Raw genomic sequence first — 22,171 nt, 5'->3', positions numbered from 1 at the left:
ATACAGATTCCATAACAGTATAGTACCTACTAACCTCAGTTGGTAGCCTAAAGGGAAGCCACAACGTAGTTCCATCAAAACTTTTTACCGAGCCGATTTTATCTCTAAGTGTGTCAAAAAGGCGAAAACGGAGGTTAAGTATCTCAATTTGTGGTTCAAATTTAACTTCATATTCAAATACAGATTTATTTTCTTCACAATGTAGTCTAATCCAATTGCACATTGCAGACAACCTAAAATGTATTAAAGTATGCATTCAAAAGCAAGTGTTGGAAAATGTATGAACGAATTAAAAATGATGTACGGCTAAAACAGTATCAAAATGAGGATTTTACAACAATATCAATAATAATAATAATAATAATAATAATTAAGGGAGCAAGGGGCTAGTAACCCCTTTTCCTGTATAAATTACTAAATATAAAAAAAAAACTTTCTTTTTTTTTTTTTTAGTCACCCTGCCTAGATGAGATACAACCAGTTTGTTAAGAAAATTAATAATAATTAATAAAATTATTTCCATGTTAAATAGATTTTACAAAATTGGATGATAATTAGTAGTTCACATGGAAAAAACCCTGGTTATGCAGGGCATTTCAAGCAAGCCTAAACTTAAAACTAACAGAACATAAAAAAAAATTATCACATACATGAATACAATTACATTAAGAATGAACATAGAATAAAAGAAATCCTAATGAATATGAGAAACATAAATAGAACTCCTGAAAGGAGAAAGGCAGTGCCAATACTCTGAAGGAGGGGTGGGGATAATGTAGTCGGAGGGTTATTCTGACTGTGGTGCCAGCACACTTCTGGAAAGACAGCAATTGAGTGAATGTTGGTGAGTGCATTTCTTTGGGTCACTCTAACTTTGAGGGAGATGGCTGTTGAGATAAAAAAAAAAAAATATACACAACTATATTTAAAGTATAGCATGGTACTTGACAAATAAAAAAAATTAAGCGAGGTAAATTATTTCAGTCGCAGTATTTGAAACCTAAATCAAAAGATAATCACAAAATAGGAATATTGGAGAACTATAAAGTGGTAAAAGAAAGTCATTACAGCTGAATGTCCAATTTAAAAGCAAATAACAGGAAAGTTACATACCCCCTAAGCTCTTCCATCAGAGGGAGGGGAAGTTAAATATTAAAGTCCTAAACCTACTGTAAAACACTTAGAACACATGTGCAGAAATACTAAAGATTAATGAAAGATATACCAGGTAACAAAAATTGACAAATTTAAGAGCTTAAAAATGACTCACTTTGCTCCTGTACTCCCCTGGCGGACAACTACTTCATCCTGAGAATCTATAGTGCTCAAATTCTGAAGACTTTCAGTTAATGATGATGTATCACCAAATTCTTGAAAAGCAGATTTCCTATAAAAAGGAAAAAAAATATACAGAATATTGTCGAAGTGTAGGGAAATAACACCTATGAAGAGATTCAGAGTTTTAACCAACTACTGTGGGTTACATCACGGGGAATGTTAAATGAAGGCTGAAGGAACCTCATTTAGCCAAGGAAGGACACCTGTTCCCCAACAGAGCTATGTTCCATATGTGTTATGTTGATTTATGCTGTACTGTACCTGAAAGAAGTTATGCAATTTTTACTCTCCATATTTTTAGCATTAAAGAACTGTAATATAGATTAATATTACCTACTGAGTTTTTTAATTTTCATACTGCAACTTTAATTTTCTCAAAGGAAACTGCTTCCATTTAGTTTAGCATATGCTCTTTGATGGATTATAATATCTGTCGGCCAGTGAACATATATAAACCATTATAGAAACAAAAAAAAATCCCATGCAGGCTAATACAAAACAAGTCAGTTATTTCAACTGTGGTATCAGTGACACTGTAATTAAAGACACACTAACTGTACTTACAATGGTTTAGCTCCAGGCTGAGTAGTAAGATTCTCAATGAAATGAGCATGCAAGAGCTCTGAACAGCCTCTAGCCATGCCTGATTCTATTCGAGTCCTTTCTTTCATTTCAGCTATACTAGCACCTGGAGCTACAATGGCGGATTTTTGCTGTATCAGCTGACTGATGGCTGCCCCTCGGCTAATGCGAAATGAAGCAGCACTGGTAACACTTACATCACTACGTGGTGAGGAGAGGGCAGTGGCACCAGCAATTTGCACACCAGCACCTCTTGACTGATTGAAAAAGGCAGCTTAATGGAACAAAAATTTTAATAACAATTGGCAATACAAAAAAAGGCATAAAAAGAATAATCTCATAAGATGCTTAAAAAGATAATGAAAACAGATAATGTAATTCTAATGTTATAGACATGCATGCAAACAAACCCATACATGCACGTGAACACATGCACACATGCACACAAACCCCCCCACACACACACACACACACACACGTGAACACATGCATGCATACATACAAGGCTAACACAGAGTGCTTCTGGCAACTGGCAAGTTGAGAGAGAGAGCCAGGAGCTGAGACTCAACCTCTGGAACCACAAAGAGGTGAATACATATAATACATATGTGCATGCACACATAGGCATACACAAACACAAACACACACACACAAAAAAAAAATTAAGGCTTGCCAAACTTCAGTAGAAGATATTCTTCTAATTGAGAGTAATAAATCTATTGAACAGTCTACCCACCAAAGCTGTCGAAAGCCAAAATAAACGAATCAAATTTCATCCTGTAAACTACTCAAGATGGTAGCTGACCTATTTCTTTAAATTGCTCTTCTTTTTTTTTTCTTCAACAAGTCGGCCGTCTCCCACCGAGGCAGGGTGACCCAAAAAAGAAAGAAAATCCCCAAAAAGAAAATACTTTCATCATCATTCAACACTTTCACCTCACTCACGCATTATCAATGTTTTTGCGGAGGTGCTCAGAATACAACAGTTTAGAGGCATATACGTATAAAGATACACAACATATCCCTCCAAACTGCCAATATCCCAAACCCCTCCTTTAAAGTGCAAGCACTGTACTTCCCATTTCCAGGACTCAAGTCTGACTATATGAAAATAACCAGTTTCCCTGAATCCCTTCACTAAATATTACCCTGCTCACACTCCAACAGATCGTCAGGTCCCAAGTACCATTCGTCTCCATTCACTCCTATCTAACACACTCATGCACGCTTGCTGGAAGTCCTAGCCCCTCGCCCACAAAAACCTCCTTTACCCCCTCTCTCCAACCCTTTCAAGGATGACCCCTACCCCGCCTTCCTTCCCCTATAGATTTATATGCTTTCCATGTCATTCTACTTTGATCCATTCTCTCTAAATGACCAAACCACCTCAACAACCCCTCTTCTGCCCTCTGACTAATACTTTTATTAACTCCACACCTTTTCCTAATTTCCACACTCCGAATTTTCTGCATAATATTTACACCACACATTGCCCTTAGACAGGACATCTCCACTGCCTCCAACCATCTCCTCGCTGCTGCATTTACCACCCAAGCTTCACATCCATATAAGAGTGTTGGTACTACTATACTTTCATACATTCCCTTCTTTGCCTCCATAGATAACATTTTTTGACTCCATACATACCTCAACGCACCACTCACCTTTTTACCTTCATCAATTCTATGATTAACCTCATCCTTCATAAATCCATCCGCCGACACGTCAACTCCCAAGTATCTGAAAACATTCACTTCTTCCATACTCCTCCCCAATTTGATATCCAATTTTTCTTTATCTAAATCATTTGATACCCTCATCACCATTCTGAAGAGAAGTTGCAGAGATTGGTGGATGAATTTGGTAGGGTGTGCAAAAGAAGAAAATTAAAGGTGAATACAGGAAAGAGTAAGGTTATGAGGATAACAAAAAGATTAGGTGATGAAAGATTGAATATCAGATTGGAGGGAGAGAGTATGGAGGAGGTGAACGTATTCAGATATTTGGGAGTGGACGTGTCAGCGGATGGGTCTATGAAAGATGAGGTGAATCATAGAATTGATGAGGGAAAAAGAGTGAGTGGTGCACTTAGGAGTCTGTGGAGACAAAGAACTTTGTCCTTGGAGGCAAAGAGGGGAATGTATGAGAGTATAGTTTTACCAACGCTCTTATATGGGTGTGAAGCGTGGGTGATGAATGTTGCAGCGAGGAGAAGGCTGGAGGCAGTGGAGATGTCATGTCTGAGGGCAATGTGTGGTGTGAATATAATGCAGAGAATTCGTAGTTTGGAAGTTAGGAGGAGGTGCGGGATTACCAAAACTGTTGTCCAGAGGGCTGAGGAAGGGTTGTTGAGGTGGTTCGGACATGTAGAGAGAATGGAGCGAAACAGAATGACTTCAAGAGTGTATCAGTCTGTAGTGGAAGGAAGGCGGGGTAGGGGTCGGCCTAGGAAGGGTTGGAGGGAGGGGGTAAAGGAGGTTTTGTGTGCGAGGGGCTTGGACTTCCAGCAGGCATGCGTGAGCGTGTTTGATAGGAGTGAATGGAGACAAATGGTTTTTAATACTTGACGTGCTGTTGGAGTGTGAGCAAAGTAACATTTATGAAGGGATTCAGGGAAACCGGCAGGCCGGACTTGAGTCCTGGAGATGGGAAGTACAGTGCCTGCACTCTGAAGGAGGGGTGTTAATGTTGCAGTTTAAAAACTGTAGTGTAAAGCACCCTTCTGGCAAGACAGTGATGGAGTGAATGATGGTGAAAGTTTTTCTTTTTCGGGCCACCCTGCCTTGGTGGGAATCGGCCGGTGTGATAATAAAAAAAAAAAATAATAATCACCTTACTCTTTTCTGTGTTCACTTTCAACTTTCTACCTTTACACACATTCCCAAACTCATCCACTAACCTTTGCAATTTTTCTTTAGAATCTCCCATAAGCACAGTATGATCAGCAAAAAGTAACTGTGTCAATTCCCATTTGCAATTTGATTCCCCATAATTTAATCCCACCCCTCTCCCGAACACCCTAGCATTTACTTCTTTTACAACCCCATCTATAAATATATTAAACAACCATGGTGACATTACACATCCCTGTCTAAGACCTACTTTTACCGGGAAGTAGTCTCCCTCTCTTCTACACACCCTAACCTGAGCCTCACTATCCTCATAAAAACTCTTTACAGCATTTAGTAACTTACCACCTATTCCATACCTTGCAACATCTGCCACATTGCCCCTCTATCCACTCTATCATATGCCTTTTCTAAATCCATAAATGCAATAAAAACTTCCCTACCTTTATCTAAATACTGTTCACATATATGCTTCAATGTAAACACTTGATCTACACATCCCCTACCCACTCTGAAACCTCCTTGCTCATCCGCAATCCTACATTCTGTCTTACCTCTAATTCTTTCAATTATAACCCTACCGTACACTTTTCCTGGTATACTCAGTAAACTTATTCTTCTATAATTTTTACAGTCTCTTTTGTCCCCTTTCCCTCTATATAAAGGGACTATACATGCTCTCCGCCAATCCCTAGGTACCTTCCCCTCTTTCATACATTTATTAAACAAAAGTACCAACCACTCCAACACTATATCCCCCCCCCCCCCCACTTTTAACATTTCTGTCATGATCCCATCAGTTCCAGCTGCTTTACCCCCTTTCATTCTATGTAATGCCTCACGTACCTCCCCCACACTTACATTCTGCTCTTCTTCACTCCTAAAATATGGTATACCTCCCTGACCAGTGCATGAAATTACCGCCTCCCTTTCTTCCTCAACATTTATAAGTTCCTCAAAATATTCTTGCCATCTACCTAATACCTCCCTCTCCCCACTACTAACTCCCCTACTCTGTTTTTAACTGACAAATCCATACTTTCCCTAGACTTTCTTAACTTGTTTAACTCCAAAATTTTTTCTTATTTTCATTAAAATTTCTTGACAGTGCCTCTCCCACTCTATCATCTGCTCTCCTTTTGCACTCTCTCACCACTCTCTTCACCTTTTTTTTACTCTCCATATACTCTGCTCTTCTTATAACACTTCTGCTTTGTAAAAACCTCTCATAAGCTACCTTTTTCTCTTTTATCACACCCTTTACTTCATCATTCCACCAATCACTCCTCTTTCCTCCTGCCCCCACCTATAACCACAAACTTCTGCCCCACATTCTAATACTGCCTTTTTAAAACTATTCCAACCCTCTTCAACGCCCCCACTACTCATCTTTGCACTAGCCAACCTTTCTGCCAATAGTCGCTTATATCTCACCCGAACTTCCTCCTCCCTTAGTTTATACACTTTCACCTCCCTCTTACTTGTTGTTGCCACCTTCCTCTTTTCCCATCTACCTCTTACTCTAACTGTAGCCACAACTAAATAATGATCCGATATATCGGTTGCCCCTCTATAAACATGTACATCCTGGAGCCTACCAATCAACCTTTTATCCACCAATACATAATCTAACAAACTACTTTCATTACGTGCTACATCATACCTTGTATATTTATTTATCCTCTTTTTCATAAAATATGTATTACTTATTACCAAATCTCTTTCTACACATAGCTCAATTAAAGGCTCCCCATTTACATTTAGCCCTGGCACCCCAAATTTACCTACTGCTCCCTCCATAACATTTTTACCCATTTTAGCATTGAAATCCCCAACCACCATTACTCTCCTACTTGATTCAAAACTCCCCATGCATTCACTCAACATTTCCCAAAATCTCTCTCTCTCCTCTACACTTCTCCCTTCTCCAGGTGCATACACGCTTACTATAACCCATTTTTCACATCCAATCTTTATTTTACTTCACATAATCCTTGAATTAATACATTTATAGTCCCTCTTTTCCTGCCATAGCTTATCCTTCAACATTATTGCTACTCCTTCTTTAGCTCTAACTCTATTTGAAACCCCTGACCTAATCCCATTTATTCCTCTCCATTGAAACTCTCCCACCTCCTTCAGCTTTGTTTCACTTAAAGCCAGGACATCCAGCTTCTTCTCATTTATAACATCCACAATCATCTCTTTCTTATCATTTGCACAACATCCACGCACATTCAGACTTCCCACTTTGACAATTTTCTTCTTATTCTTTTTAGTAATCTTTACAGGAAAAGGGGTTACTAGCCCATTGTTCCCGGTATTTTAGTTGACTTTTACAACACGCATGGCTTACGGAGGAAAGATTCTTATTCCACTTCCCCATGGATACAAAAGGAAAAGTAATAAGACCAAGAACTATTAAGATAAAATCAAAGAAAACTCAGACGAGTGTGTACAAATAAACGTGTTCATGTATGTGTAGTGTGACCCAAGTGTAAGTAGAAGTAACAAGACATACCTGTAATCTTGCTTATTTATGAGACAGACAAAAGACACCAGCAATCCTACCATCACGTAAAACAATTACAGGCTTTCATTTTACACTCACTTGGCAGGACAGTAGTACCTCCCTGGGTGGTTGCTGTCTACCAACCTACTGTCCATCTTTATTTGCAAAAGATTTATATCTGTGTAAAGGTAGAAAGCTGAAAGTGAACACAGATAAGAGTAAGGTGATGAGGGTATCAAACAATTTAGACAAAGAAAAATTGGAAATCACATTGAAGGGAGGGAGTATGGAAGAAGTGAATATTTTCAGATATTTGGGAGTTGACTTGTCAGTGGATGGGTTTATGAAGGATGAGGTTAACCACAGAACTAATTGAGGAAAAAAGGTGAGTGGTGTGTTGAGGTATCTGTGGAGACTAAGAACATTATCCATGGAGGCAAAGAAAGGAATGTACAAGAATATAGTGGTACCAACACTCTTATATGGTTGTGAAGGATGGACTGCAAATGCTGCAGCGAGGAGGCAGCTGGAGGCAGTGGAGATGTCGTGTTTAAGGGCAATGTGTGGTGTAAATATTATGCAGAGAATTCATAGTGTGGAAATTAGGAGGAGCTGTGGAGTTACTAAAAGTCAGAGGGATGAAGAGGGGTTGTTGAGATAGTTTGGTTATTTAGAGAGAATGGAACAAATCAGAATGACTTGGAGAGCGTAAAGAAGGTTTTGTGGGTGAGGGGCTTGCACTTCCAGCAAGCATGCATGAGCGTGTTAGATAGGAGTGAATGAAGATGAATGGCTTTTGGGACCCGACGAGCTGTTAGTGTGTGAGCAGGGTAATATTTTGTGAAGGGATTCAGAGAAACTGGTTAGCCAGACTTGAGTCCTGGAAATGTAAAGAACAATGTCTGCACTTTAAAGGAGGGGCTTGGGATATTTGCAGTTTGGAGGGACATCTAAGCTGTCGTGTCTGAGCACCTCTCCTAAGTGGGAAATAGTCTTGTTAAAAAAAAAATAATAATGTAGGGAGCAAGGGGTTAGTAACCCTTCTCCTGTATACATTACTGAAGTTATGAAGAGAAACTTTTGTTTTTTCTTTTTGGGCCACCCTGCCTCAGTGGGATACAGATGGTTTGTTGAAAGAAGAAAGATTGATTTAATATAATTTTTTTTTTAGAAAGCATAACTTTTTTGCAGTGAATATTACAAACATACAGCACTGAACAAGGTTAAAGCTAGGATAAAAATTATAAAATAGTAGACTGCTTCACTAAAGAAATTTAACAACTATAATCCATAGAGGGGGGAAAAGAGTATGAGTAATAAAAGAGTATAGTAATAAAATAATAAAACGACAATTCTGAATTAAGCGACCCAGCAGATTTTGCTCTGGATTTCCAGAGTCTGTTAAATATAGGGGTTATCATACTGTGACATTTTTACCTAAATTACTGTAGTGGTAATTTAGGTAAAAATTACCATTTCAATGCAGGAATCTTGGGTTCAGAATACTATTCACCCCAGTTAAAACATAGTACATAGGTCAATATAGATACTCTATTGTACTTTCATCTCTTCACAATTAGGAAATATTAGATTTTCACATGAAAAATAACTCCCTAATAATTTTTCAAAATCAAATTTTTGACCTTAGAAAAGTAATTAAGAAGTTCATGAAGGAGAAGCAGAGAGAGAGACTGATTTTGGAAAACGTTGAATGTGTGGGGAGTTCTGAACCAAGTGTGAGTACTTGTGGTTAGGGATTTTAATGCTAAAGTGGGTAAAAATGTTGTGGAGGGAGTAGTAGGTAAATATGGGGTGCCAGGGGTAAATGAAAATGGGGAGTCTTTAATTGAGCTATGTGTAGAAAGAGATTTGGTAATAAGTAATACATATTTTATGAAAAAGAGGATAAATAAATATACAAGGTATGATGTAGCACGTAATGAAAGTAGTTTGTTAGATTATGAATTGGTGGATAAAAGGTTGATTGGTAGGCTCCAGGATGTACATGTTTATAGAGGGGCAACCGATATATCGGATCATTATTTAGTTGTGGCTACAGTTAGAGTAAGAGGTAGATGGGAAAAGAGGAAGGTGGCAACAACAAGTAAGAGGGAGGTGAAAGTGTATAAACTAAGGGAGGAGGAAGTTCGGGTGAGATATAAGCGACTATTGGCAGAAAGGTTGGCTAGTGCAAAGATGAGTAGTGGGGGGTTGAAGAGGGTTGGAATAGTTTAGTATTAGAATGTGGGGCAGAAGTTTATGGTTATAGGAGGGTGGGTGCAGGAGGAAAGAGGAGTGATTGGTGGAATGATGAAGCAAAGGGTGTGATAAAAGAGAAAAAGGTAGCTAATGAGAGGTATTTACAAAGCAGAAGTGTTATAAAAAGAGTAGAGTATATGGAGAGTAAAAGAAAAGTGAAGAGAGTGGTGAGAGAGTGCAAAAGGAGAGCGGATGATAGAGTGGGAGAGGCACTGTCAAGAAATTTTAATGAAAATAAGAAAACAATTTAGAGTGAGTTAAACAAGTTAAGAAAGCCTAGGGAATGAATGCATTTGTCAGTTAAAAACAGAGTGGGGGAGTTAGTAGATGGGGAGATGGAGGTATTGGGTAGATGGCGAGAATATTTTGAGGAACTTTTAAATGTCGACGAAGAAAGTTAAGCGGTAATTTCATGCACTGGCCAGGGAGGTATACCATCTTTTAGGATTAAAGAAGAGCAGGATGTGAGTGTGGGGGAGGTGCGTGAGGCATTACATAGAATGAAAGGGGTTATAGTAGCTGGAACTGGCGGGATCATGACAGAAATGTTAAAAGCAGGGGGGGTGGGATATAGTGTTGGAGTGGTTGGTATTTTTGTTTAATAAATGTATGAAAGAGGGGAAGGTACTTAGGGATTGGCAGAGAGCATGTATAGTCCCTTTATATAAAGGGAAGGGGGACAAGAGAGATTGTAAAAATTATAGAGGAATAAGTTTACCGAGTCCTAGGTAGTAGGTTGGGAGACAGCAACCGCCCAGGGAGGTACTACCGTGCTGCCAAGTGAGTGTAAAATGAAAGCCTGTAATTGTTTTACATGATGGTAGGATTGCTGGTGTCCCTTTTTCTGTCTCATAAACATTCAAGATTTCCGGTACATCTTGCTACATCTACTTACACTTAGGTCACACTACACATACATGTACAAACATATATATACGCACACCCCTCTGGGTTTTCTGCTATTTCCTTTCTAGTTCTTGTTCTTGTTTATTTCCTCTTATCTCCACCGGGAAGTGGAACAGAATTCTTCCTCCGTAAGCCATGCGTGTTGTAAGAGGCAACTAAAATGCCGGGAGCAAGGGGCTAGTAACCCCTTCTCCCGCATAAATTACTAAATTTGAAGAGAAACTTTCGTTTTTCTTTTTGGGCCACCCTGCCTCGGTGGGATACGGCCAGTTTGTTAAAAAAAAAAAAGAAAAAAAAAAAATGTATGAAAGAGGGAAAGGTACCTAGGGATTGGCAGAGAGTGTGTATAGTCCCTTTATATAAAGGGAAGGGGGACAAAAGAGATTGTAAAAATTATAGAGGAATAAGTTTACTGAGTCCTAGGTAGTAGGTTGGGAGACAGCAACTGCCCAGGGAGGTACTACCGTCCTGCCAAGTGAGTGTAAAACGAAAGCCTGTAATTGTTTTACATGATGGTAGGATTGCTGGTGTCCTTTTTTCTGTCTCATAAACATGCAAGATTTCAGGTATGTCTTACACTTAGGTCACACTACACATACATGTACAAGCATATACATGTATATACATACCCCCTCTGGGTTTTCTTCTATTTTCTTTCTAGTTCTTGTTCTTGTTTATTTCCTCTTATCTCCATGGGGAAGTGGAACAGAATTCTTCCTCCGTGAGCCATGTGTGTTGTAAGAGGCGACTAAAATGCCAGGAGCAAAGGGCTAGTAACCCCTTCTCCTGTATATATTACTAAATGTAAAAGGAGAAACTTTCGTTTTTCTTTTTGGGCCACCCCACCTCGGTGGGATACGGTCGGTGTGTTCAAAGAAATAAATAAATGTATGAAAGAGGGGAAGGTACCTAGGGATTGGCGAAGAGCGTGTATAGTCCCTTTATATAAAGGGAAGGGGGACAAAAGAGATTGTACAAATTATAGAGGAATAAGTTTACTGATGCAAGGAGGGAAGAGTATATGGAGAAAAGGAGAGGTTAAGAGAGTGGTGAAGCAATGTAAAAAGAGAGCAAATGAGAGAGTGGGTGAGATGTTATCAACAAATTTTGTTGAAAATAAGAAAAAGTTTTGGAGTGAGATTAACAATTTAAGGAAGCCTAGAGAACAAATGGATTTGTCAGTTAAAAATAGGAGAGGAGAGTTATTAAATAGAGAGTTAGAGGTATTGGGAAGATGGAGGGAATATTTTGAGGAATTGTTGAATGTTGAAGAAGATAGGGAAGCTGTGATTTCGTGTATAGGGCAAGGAGGAATAACATCTTGTAGGAGTGAGGAAGAGCCAGTTGTGAGTGTGGGAGAAGTTCGTGAGGCAGTAGGTAAAATGAAAGGGGGTAAGGCACTTAGGATTGATGGGATAAAGATAGAAATGTTAAAAGCAGGTAGGGATATAGTTTTGGAGTGGTTGGTGCTATTATTTAACAAATGTATAGAAGAGGGTAAGGTACCTAGGGATTGACAGAGAGCATACATAGTTCCTTTGTATAAAGGCAAAGGGGACAAAAGAGAGTGCAAAAATTATAAGGGAATAAGTCTTATATGGGTGTGAAGCACGGGTGATGAATGTTGCAGCGAGGAGAAGGCTGGAGGCAGTGGAGATGTCATGTCTGAGAGCAATGTGTGGTGTGAATATAATGCAGAGAATTCGTAGTTTGGAAGTTAGGAGGAGGTGCGGGATTACCAAAACTGTTGTCCAGAGGGCTGAGGAAGGGTTGTTGAGGTGGTTCGGACATGTGGAGAGAATGGAGCGAAACAGAATAACTTCAAGAGTTTATCAGTCTGTAGTGGAAGGAAGGCGGGATAGGGGTCGGCCTAGGAAAGGTTGGAGGGAGGGGGTAAAGGAGGTTTTGTGTGCGAGGGGCTTGGACTTCCAGCAGGCATGCGTGAGCGTGTTTGATAGGAGTGAATGGAGACATATGGTTTTTAATACTTGACGTGCTGTTGGAGTGTGAGCAAAGTAACATTTATGAAGGGGTTCAGGGAAACCGGCAGGCCGGACTTGAGTCCTGGAGATGGGAAGTACAGTGCCTGCACTCTGAAGGAGGGGTGTTAATGTTGCAGTTTAAAAACTGTAGTATAAAGCACCCTTCTGGCAAGACAGTGATGGAGTGAATGATGGTGAAAGTTTTTCTTTTTCGGGCCACCCTGCCTTGGTGGGAATCGGCCAGTGTGATAAAAAAAAAAAAAAAAAGTCTGTTGAGTATACCTGGTATACTCAACAGTTATTATTGAAAGAATTAAGAGTAAGACGGAGAACAGGATAGCAGATGAACAAGGAGGCTTTAGGAAAGGTAGGGGGTGTGTGGACCAGGTGTTTACAGTGTAACATATAAATGAACAGTATTTAGATAAGGCTAAAGAGGTTTTTGTGGCATTTATGGATTTGGAAAAGGCGTATGACAGGGTGGATAGGGGGGCAATGTGGCAGATGTTGCAGATGTATGGTATAGGAGGTAGGTTACTGAAAGCAGCGAAGAGTTTTTACGAGGATAGTGAGGCTCAAGTTAGAGTATGTAGGAAAGAGGGAGATTATTTCCCAGTAAAAGTAGGCCTTAGACAATGATGTGTGATGTCACCATGGTTGTTCAATATATTTATAGATGGGGTTGTAAGAAAAGTAAATGCGAGGGTCTTGGCAAGAGGTGTGGAGTTAAAAGATAAAGAATCACACATAAAGTGGGAGTTGTCACAGTTGCTCTTTGCTGATGACACTGCACTCTTGGGTGATTCTGAAGAGAAGTTGCAGAGGTTGGTGGATGAATTTGGTAGGGTATGCAAAAGAAGAAAATTGAAAGTGAAAACAGGAAAGAGTAAGGTTATGAGGATAACAAAAAGATTAGGTGATGAAAGATTGGATATCAGATTGGAGGGAGAGAGTATGGAGGAGGTGAATGTATTCAGATATTTGGGAGTGGACGTGTCAGCGGATGGGTCTATGAAAGATGAGGTGAATCATAGAATTGATGAGGGGAAAAGGGTGAGCGGTGCACTGAGGAGTCTGTGGAGACAAAGAGCTTTGTCCTTGAAAGCAAAGAGGGGAATGTATGAGAGTACAGTTTTACCAACGCTCCTGTATGGGTGTGAAGCATGGGTGATGAATGTTGCAGCTAGGAGAAGCCTGGAGGCAGTGGAGATGTCATGTCTGAGGGCAATGTGTGGTGTGAATATAATACAGAGAATTCGTAGTTTGGAAGTTAGGAGGAGGTGCGGGATTGCCAAAACTGTTGACCAGAGGGCTGAGGAAGGGTTGCTGAGGTGGTTCAGACATGTAGAGAGAATGGAGCGAAACAGAATGACTTCAAGAGTGTATCAGTCTGTAGTGGAAGGAAGGCAGAGTAGGGGTTGACCTAGGAAAGGTTGGAGGGAGGGGGTAAAGGAGGTTTTGTGTGCGAGGGGCTTGGACTTCCAGCGGGCATGCGTGAGCGTGTTTGATAGGAGTGAATGGAGACAAATGGTTTTTAATACTTGACGTGCTGTTGGAGTGTGAGCAAAGTAACATTTATAAAGGACTTGAGTCCTGGAGATGGGAAGTACAGTGCCTGCACTCTGAAGGAGGGGTGTTTATGTTGCAGTTTAAAAACTGTAGTGTAAAGCACCCTTCTGGCAAGACAGTGATGGAGTGAATGATGGTAAAAGTTTTTCTTTTTCGGGCCACCCTGCCTTGGTGGGAATCGGCCAGTGTTAATAAAAAAAAAATAAGTTTACTGTGTCCTAAGTAGTAGGTTGGAAGACAGCAACTGCCCAGGGAGGTACTACCGTCCTGCCAAGTGAGTGTAAAATGAAAGCCTGTAATTGTTTTACATGATGGTAGGAATGCTGGTGTCCTTTTTTCTGTCTCATAAACATGCAAGATTTCAGGTATGTCTTGCTACTTCTACTTACAATTAGGTCACACTATACATACATGTACAGGCATATACAGTGGACCCCCGCCTTACGATGGTATCACGTTACGTTAAATCCGCCATACGATACATTTTAACGTAAAAATTTTGCCTCGCCTTATGCTAAAAAATTCGCCTTATGCTAAAAAATTCGCCTTATGCTAAAAAATTCGCCTTATGCTAAAAAATTCGCCTTACGTGATTCGTCCAGGACGTGTCCCACGTGTGGCCTCAGCGCCAGTGTTTACAAGCAAGCCAGTGCGGTCGCATCTACGCATACATTTGGTACATTTCACATTATCCCAGTGTTTTTAGTACTTGTAACTGCAAAATAAGTCACCATGGACCCCAAGAAAGCTTCTAGTGCCATCCCTGTGGTAAAAAGGGTAAGAATTAGTATGAATTGACAAAAGAGATTAAGGAAATGTGTGCAAAGTGGGTTGAACTGCAAACCTTTATGGATGAAAATCACCCTCACACAGCTATTGCAAGCCAGGCTGGTGACTATTACAATGGCAATGCTGTGAACCACTTTAGACAAATCATAAAGGAACAAGAGGTACAGAGCTCTATGGACAGATATGTTGTGCGACAGAGGTCTAGTGACTCTCAAGCTGGTCCTAGTGGCATTAAAAGAAGAAGGGAAGTAATCCTGGAAAAGGACTTGATACATCAAGTCCTAATGAAAGGGGATACCCCTTCTAAACAATAACAAATTCCACACTCTCCCCTCCTCCCATCCCATCAATCACCACCAGATCTTCAATAAAGGTAAGTGTCATGTATTCTATTCTTAGTAGAGTTGCAATTGTACATTTCTTCAGTTTGTGTGTATTAAAATTAATATTTCATGCAGTAAAAACTTTTTTTTTCATACTTTGGGGTGTCTTGCATGGATTAATTTGATTTCCATTATTTCCTATGAGGAAAATTAATTCGCCTTACGATAATTTCAGCATATGACGAGCTCTCAGGAACGGATTAATATCGTAAAGCGAGGGTCCAATGCATATACGCACACCCCTCTGGGTTTTCTGCTATTTTCTTTCTAGTTCTTGTTCTTGTTTATTTCCTCTTATCTCCAAGGAGAAGTGGAACAGAATTCTTCCTCCGTAAGCCATGCATGTTGTAAGAGGCGACTAAAATGCCGGGAGCAAGGGGCTAGTAACCCCTTCTCCTGTATAAATTACTAAATTTGCAGATGTTGCAAGTACGTATATGGAATAGGTGGTAAGTTTCTAAATGCTGTAAAGAGTTTTTATGAGGATAGTGAGGCTCAGGTTAGGGTGTGTAGAAGAGAGGGAGACTACGTCCCAGTAAAAGTAGGTCTTAGACAGGGATGTGTAATGTCACCATGGTTGTTTAATATATTTATAGATGGGGTTGTAAAAGAAGTAAATGCTAGGGTGTTTGGGAGAGGGGTGGGATTAAATTATGGGGAATTAAATACAAAATGGGAAGTGACACAGTTACTTTTTGCTGATGATACTGTGCTTATAGGAGATTCTAAAGAAAAATTGCCAAGGCTTGTGGAAAAATTTGGGAGTGTGTGTAAAGGTAGAAAGTTGAAAGTGAACACAGAAAAGAGTAAGGTGATGAGGGTATCAAGTGATTTAGATAAAGAAAAATTGGTTATCAAATTGGGGAGGAGGAGTAAGAAAGAAGTGAATGTTTTCAGATATTTGGGAGTTGACGTGTCAGGGGATGGATTTATGAAGGATGAGGTTAATCATAGAATTGATGAAGGAAAAAAGATGAGTGGTGCATTGAGGTATATGTGGAGGCAAAAAAATGTTATCTATGAAGGCAAAGAAAGGAATGTATGAAATTATAGTAGTACCAACACTCTTATATGGGTGTGAAGCTTGGGTCGTAAATGCTGCAGCGAGGAGGTGGTTGGAGGCAGTGGAGATGTCCTGTATAAGGGCAATGTGTGGTGTAAATATTATGCAAAAATTTCGGAGTGTGGAAATTAGAAGGTGTGGAGTTAAAAGTATTAGTCAGAGGGCTGAAGAGGGTTTGTTGAGGTGGTTTGGTCATTTAGAGAGAATGGATCAAAGTAGAATGACATGGAGAGAGTATAAATCTGTAGGGGAAGGAAGGAGGGGTAGGGGTCATCCTCGAAAATGTTGGAGGGAGGGGGTAAAGGAGGTGTCGTGGGCGAGGGGTTTGGACTTCCAGCAAGCACGCATGAGCGTGTTAGATAGGAGTGAATGGAGACGAATGGTACTTGGGACCTGACGAGCTGTTGGAGTGTGAGCAGGGTAATATTTAGTGAAGGGATTCAGGGAAACCGATTATTATATATAACTGGACTTGAGTCCTGGAAATGGGAAGTACAATGCCTGCACTCTAATTGAGGGGCTTGGGATATTGGCAGTTTGGAGGGATATATTGTGTATTTTTATATGTATATACTTCTAAACTGTTGTATTCTGGGCACCTCTGCAAAGACAGTGATTATGTGTGAGTGAGGTGAAAGTGTTGAATGATGATGAAAGTATTTTCTTTTTGGGGATTTTCTTTCTTTTTGAGTCACCCTGCCTCAGTGGGAGATGGCCAATTTGTTGAAAAAAAAAATGAAGGAGAAGTAACATTTATTAGGAACCATCCTTGAAATTTAATGATGATGAGTAAAGGCCAAGTCTGGGATTAGAGATTTGAATTGTAGGGTATGTTATGGTTTTCTTGACTCACTTTTCCACCTTAATACATAACTGTTTATTAAGGTGCTTCTTTGTTGATTCCCATACACTGCACAAGATATAGATAGACAAGTGTGTTGTACAATATAGTGTAACAGATCTTATAAAGCATACCTGCTTTGAGTCTGGTGTTTTCCTTTTGAGCAACCTATCATACTTATTTGAACTTCCTTTCTATCGACAATCCATTATTAACAGTCCTGGTATAGGCTTTGATAATCAGAACCTGGTTCAAGTTTAAATTACTTACAGCAAAATCAGGATACTGTGCAGATGCTTGCTCAACACTTCCAGAGGTTTGGCCAGGGTATGGTGGTAGAGACTGTAGTGCTTTTAATATAGCAGCTCCTCGCCCACCACGACCAACAGTCAATTTAAGGTCATCTGTACTCATTTTGTTTGCATAAATCTGAAATTATTCTTGTATCAGATTAAGTTCTCAGGCTTATACTGTATAAAATAAAGAAGTAAACAATACAGGAATAATACAGGAAGGAGAGGTAGAAGCAGGAGAGATCCCTGAAGATTGATCTTGGTGTAGTACGTGTATATATATTGTGTGTGCCTTGTATACATTAAGGATTAAGGATTTTATTTCTTTATATAGTTTATAATGAGTAATTACAATTTTGATTTGCTAAGTACAAAGAAAGCCACTATCATGCCAGGGCATTTTGGGCAGACTACACCTAATGCTTAACAGACTACTTAATACTAGGAATATTTATCACAATTTGTTTGAATTCAACATTGTTTTTTTATATTTCAATAGAGGTAGTTAGTGGTTTAGCAGTGATTGAATTTATAATTGAGACGAACTGATTAACAAGTTACAGCATATACATATATCATAGTTGGTTCGAATTGAACATCGTTTTTTATATTTCAACAGAGGTAGTTAGTGGTTTAGCAGTAATTGAATTTATAATTGAGATGAATTGATTAACAAGTTACAGCATATACATATATCATAGTTGGTTTGAACTGAACATCATTTTTTATATTTCAACAGAGGAAGTTAGTGTTGAGCAGTAACTGAATTAACAAGTAATTGATTAACAAGTCACAGTATTATATTTTTGCACATTTTACATAATGAGATTGAGACATGATAAGAGATTGCATATACATATAAGGGTTATCATAAAAAAAAATTATTGAAAATACAGGATAGTTCAGATTTAATGTGTCTGATCTAAGGCCTACAAACTAGATAGTCATTAGAACTGCTATGTATACCTAAGCTCATGTAGGATGTAAATTCCAGACTCCCTTGCCAAAGTTAGTGAATACTGCCATGATAACTATCCAAGCTCTCTATACCTATCCCAACTACTGTAAATCAACTGAGGTTACTTTAATATGCTGAAAAACAGCATGAAACAAAGCAAGTACATATACTACCATTATTATATATGTATATAAGAAAATAGCTCATGTCCTATTATACCCATTGCAGCTTTGCTCAATAAAACAACAGCAATCCAGATTGGCAAGAGTTACACTAATCTACGAAAGTGGTAATCCAAAAGAAATCATTAATTACAGGCCAATTTCTAACCAGCCATAACTAGCCATTGTTATCTAAAAATTTTGAAAAAATAATGCATAAGTAAACACATGTTTTCATAACCAAACATGCCATTCTTAACTACTACCAATTTGGCTTCAGGTCTAGGAAACAACACCAATGGAACTACAATAATTAAAATGCTCAGCTCTTTGCTATTCATCTCTAGAAGACAATGAATATACATACAATGGGGCTTTTTATCAATCTAAACTCATGCTTTTGATACGCAAGATCACAATAGACTACTGCACATATCAGAACATTACTGATGCAGGGGGCCATGTACTAACAAAGTCACTGACTTTTATTGATATTATCCTAGGTAATTTACATGTATTATTACATATGACAATTGTATATATGTACAGAATACCTGTACCTTAATAAACTTACCTCAGTGGCAGATACTAGCAACTGACCATTAATGACAATGCTTCGAAAACTCTACCCATCAAGATACTACTGTGCAATCTATATCTACAAGACCTTAAATTCCAATATTAACCTTGACCTAAAATGCTTTCTTAATAGTTGACAGGATCCACAGGCATAACACCAGACACAAACATCTCTATGACATTCCCCGTGTCCGACTAAACCTTTACAAAAATTCAATGTATTTCAAAGGACCTAAAATCTGGAACAACCTACCTGAAAACTCGAGAACTGCAGACACTCATCACTTTCAAAACTACAGTTAGAAAATATCTTATCTCCCTGATACACCCCGACAACTAACTACTACATGATAACCACCTAGTGGTTCACAATTACAGTCACTCACCCACTGACTATAAACACAGAAATACTAATCTTAATCTTAAAATAATGAATCCTAACTAGTCATAAGTTGGCCTGTGATACTCCAATACTGAAACTATGTACTGTGCCAAAACAAAAGCATTCACATTGCTAAACTCACAAACTAGTATTTAGTCACTTAGCCATAATACCAACTTACCTCATAATTTGTAATATTTTAAATTTAAGAATTAATCTAAGTCTGCCCGAAATGCCTAGCCATGCTAGGTGTTCTAGTTGTACACTCTGTAATTATTATTTTACTACATGTAAACCACACAATAACCAAATTCTGTAAACTCAGCATTGTAATCCTTATAGAGAATAAACTTTGAATTTGAAGAGTGTCATCATGGGCTTAGCATCCCTGGTTTTGAAGGTTCTCATTATCCATCCTGTCATTTTTCTAGCAGATGCGATTGATACAGTGTTATGATCCTTGAAGGTGAGATCCTCCGACATGATCACTCCCAGGTCTTTGATGTTAGTTTTTCATTCTATTGTGTGGTTGGAATTTGTTTTATACTCTGATGAAATTTCAATTTCCTCACATTTACCATATTGGAGTAATAGAAATTTCTCATCGTTCAACTTCATGTTGCTTTCTGCAGCCCATTGAAAGATTTGGTTGATGTCCCCCTGGAGCCTTGCAGTATCTGGAATGGAAGACACTGTCATGCAGATTCGGGTGTCATCCGCAAAGGAAGACATGATGCTGTGGCTGACATCTCTATCTATGTCAGATATGAGGATGAGGAACAAGATGGGAGCGATTACTGTGCCTTGCCGCCTCAGACTTTACTCTGTTGACTACTACTCTTTGTATTCTATTTGTCAGGAAATTACAGATCCATCAACCAACTTTTCCTGTTATTCCTTTAGCACGCATTTTGTGCGCTATTACACCATGGTCACACTTGTCGAAGGCTTTTGCAAAGTCTGTGTATGCTATATCTACATTCTTTTTGTCTTCTAGTGCATCTAGGACCTTGTCGTAGTGATCCAGTAGTTGGGACAGACAGAAGCGACCTGCTCTAAACCCATGTAGACCTGGGTTGTGTAATTGATGGGTATCTAGATGGGTGGTGATCTTGCTTCTTAGGACCCTTTCAAAGATTTTTATGATATGGGATGTTAGCGCTATCAGTTTGTAGTACTTTGCTATTGCTTTACCGTCCCTTTTGTGGAGTGGGGCTATGTCTGTTGTTTTTAGTAACTGTGGGACGACCCCAGTGTCCATGCTCCCTCTCCATAGGATGGTAAAAGCTCGTGATAGGAGCTTCTTGCAGTTCTTGATGAACACGGAGTTCCACGAGTCTGGCCCTGGGGCAGAGTGCATGGGCATGTCATTTATCGCCTGTTCGAAGTCATTTGGCTTCAAGATAACATCATATAGGGTAACTTACTCCTCCAACGGTATATAAGGGACTGGAGTGCTTACTCTCCATGTGACTGACCTAATGTAAGGTAACTTACTCCTCCAGCAGTAGATATGGGACTGGCGTGTTTGCTCTCCAAGAGACTGAAGGAGTGTTCTGGATATTTACCCACTACATTGTAATGCTGATGCTGGCCTAAGACACTTCCTGAAAAACTCACACTTCAAATAAACTGGGTTAAATAACTTTATTTAGGTATAGGTACACATAAATAGTTACACAAATTATCATACATATTAACGGTGCCCCGTGGCCTGGTGGTTAGTGCTCTTGCTTCACACAGTGAGGACCTGGGTTCGATTCCCAGTGAGGGTAGAAACATTGGGCGTGTTTCTTTACACCTGGGTATTAGTGGACTGGTGTGGGTCACATCCTGGGACAAAATTGAACTAATTTGCCGGAAATGCTCAGCATAACAAGGGGCTTTCTATATAGTAGTATGTCATTGATGTCAGCTAGGACTGTATACCTTGTACATGTACTTGTAGTAAATATTAGTAGTAGTAGTAGTATTAGAATTAGTATTAAGTTATCTAGGATAAACAAAAAAAAAGTCAAAGTGACTAGTTTCCATCGGGATCCTTGTAATACTTCTCTGTATCATGTTCATATAAATAAATAAATAAGTAAGAGGTTACCAACCCTCCGGGTCAGTTATCAGAAAACAAATATTATTAGCATCATGGTACCCCTTGAAGGGTACCCGTAGGTAAGTTTATTTATGTACAGCTATACATAAGTACAATTATCACGCACAGTACAAATTATTTAGAATAACCCAAAAAAAAGTCAGACATTTAAATTGGGGTCCTTGTAATAGGGTTAGCATTATCCTGTTTAGAGAAGTTATGAGCGATTGTCAGCTAATTTTCGACTCCTGACACTCTTTTAGAACACGCAGGTTGTGAAGTGAACGCAAGAATTAATTAACCACTTACGTATTTGACTAACAAGAGCTAAATAACTGTTATTGATTCACAACTTTGGTCGTCTCTCCTGAAATTGGAAACACACCTAAAACCTTTAAAATATTTGACGAGAGATAAATTTTACCATAGAATAACATTTTTACAGTTTTAATTACGTGTATTTAATGCAAGCGATACATTACATAAAAGCGAACTTTTATTCAAAGCGCAAATATAATACGTTTTTGAGTGAAAACAGACTCTTATTCTCCTCCAAAATTCGTAAATGTGAAAGCGGGTGTTATTGTGAAAAATAAAAACAAATGTTTTAGTTGTATCTGAACTTTATTTTGACTT

At 39.0% G+C, this 22,171-nt stretch overlaps 1 protein-coding gene across 5 annotated transcripts in view; it reads right to left on the bottom strand.

Annotated features, from left to right (window-relative positions):
* The window catches only part of LOC128690747 (piwi-like protein Ago3), a 122,025-nt gene extending 100,094 nt beyond the window's left edge, over positions 1-21,931 (bottom strand). For 4 of the 5 annotated variants that reach the window (XM_070088265.1, XM_070088267.1, XM_070088268.1 and 1 more), the window contains exons 1-5: positions 21,845-21,931; positions 17,344-17,502; positions 1,903-2,177; positions 1,271-1,387; positions 35-233 (exon numbers count right to left, since the gene is read on the bottom strand). In XM_070088265.1, coding sequence (XP_069944366.1) covers positions 35-233; positions 1,271-1,387; positions 1,903-2,177; positions 17,344-17,487 — 735 coding nt within the window. In that variant the 5' untranslated portion in view covers positions 17,488-17,502; positions 21,845-21,931. Of the gene's footprint in view, positions 1-34; positions 234-1,270; positions 1,388-1,902; positions 2,178-17,343; positions 17,503-21,844 lie in introns of those variants that run through there. The other variant, XM_070088269.1, reaches the window with a different exon arrangement.
* Positions 21,932-22,171: the final 240 nt, after the last annotated feature.

The sequence above is a fragment of the Cherax quadricarinatus genome, chromosome 24, assembly GCF_038502225.1.
Source record: "Cherax quadricarinatus isolate ZL_2023a chromosome 24, ASM3850222v1, whole genome shotgun sequence".
Classification (NCBI taxonomy): Eukaryota; Metazoa; Arthropoda; class Malacostraca; order Decapoda; family Parastacidae; genus Cherax; species Cherax quadricarinatus.
Note: the sequence above shows the minus strand (reverse complement) of the source record. Positions and strands in the feature narration are given on the sequence as shown.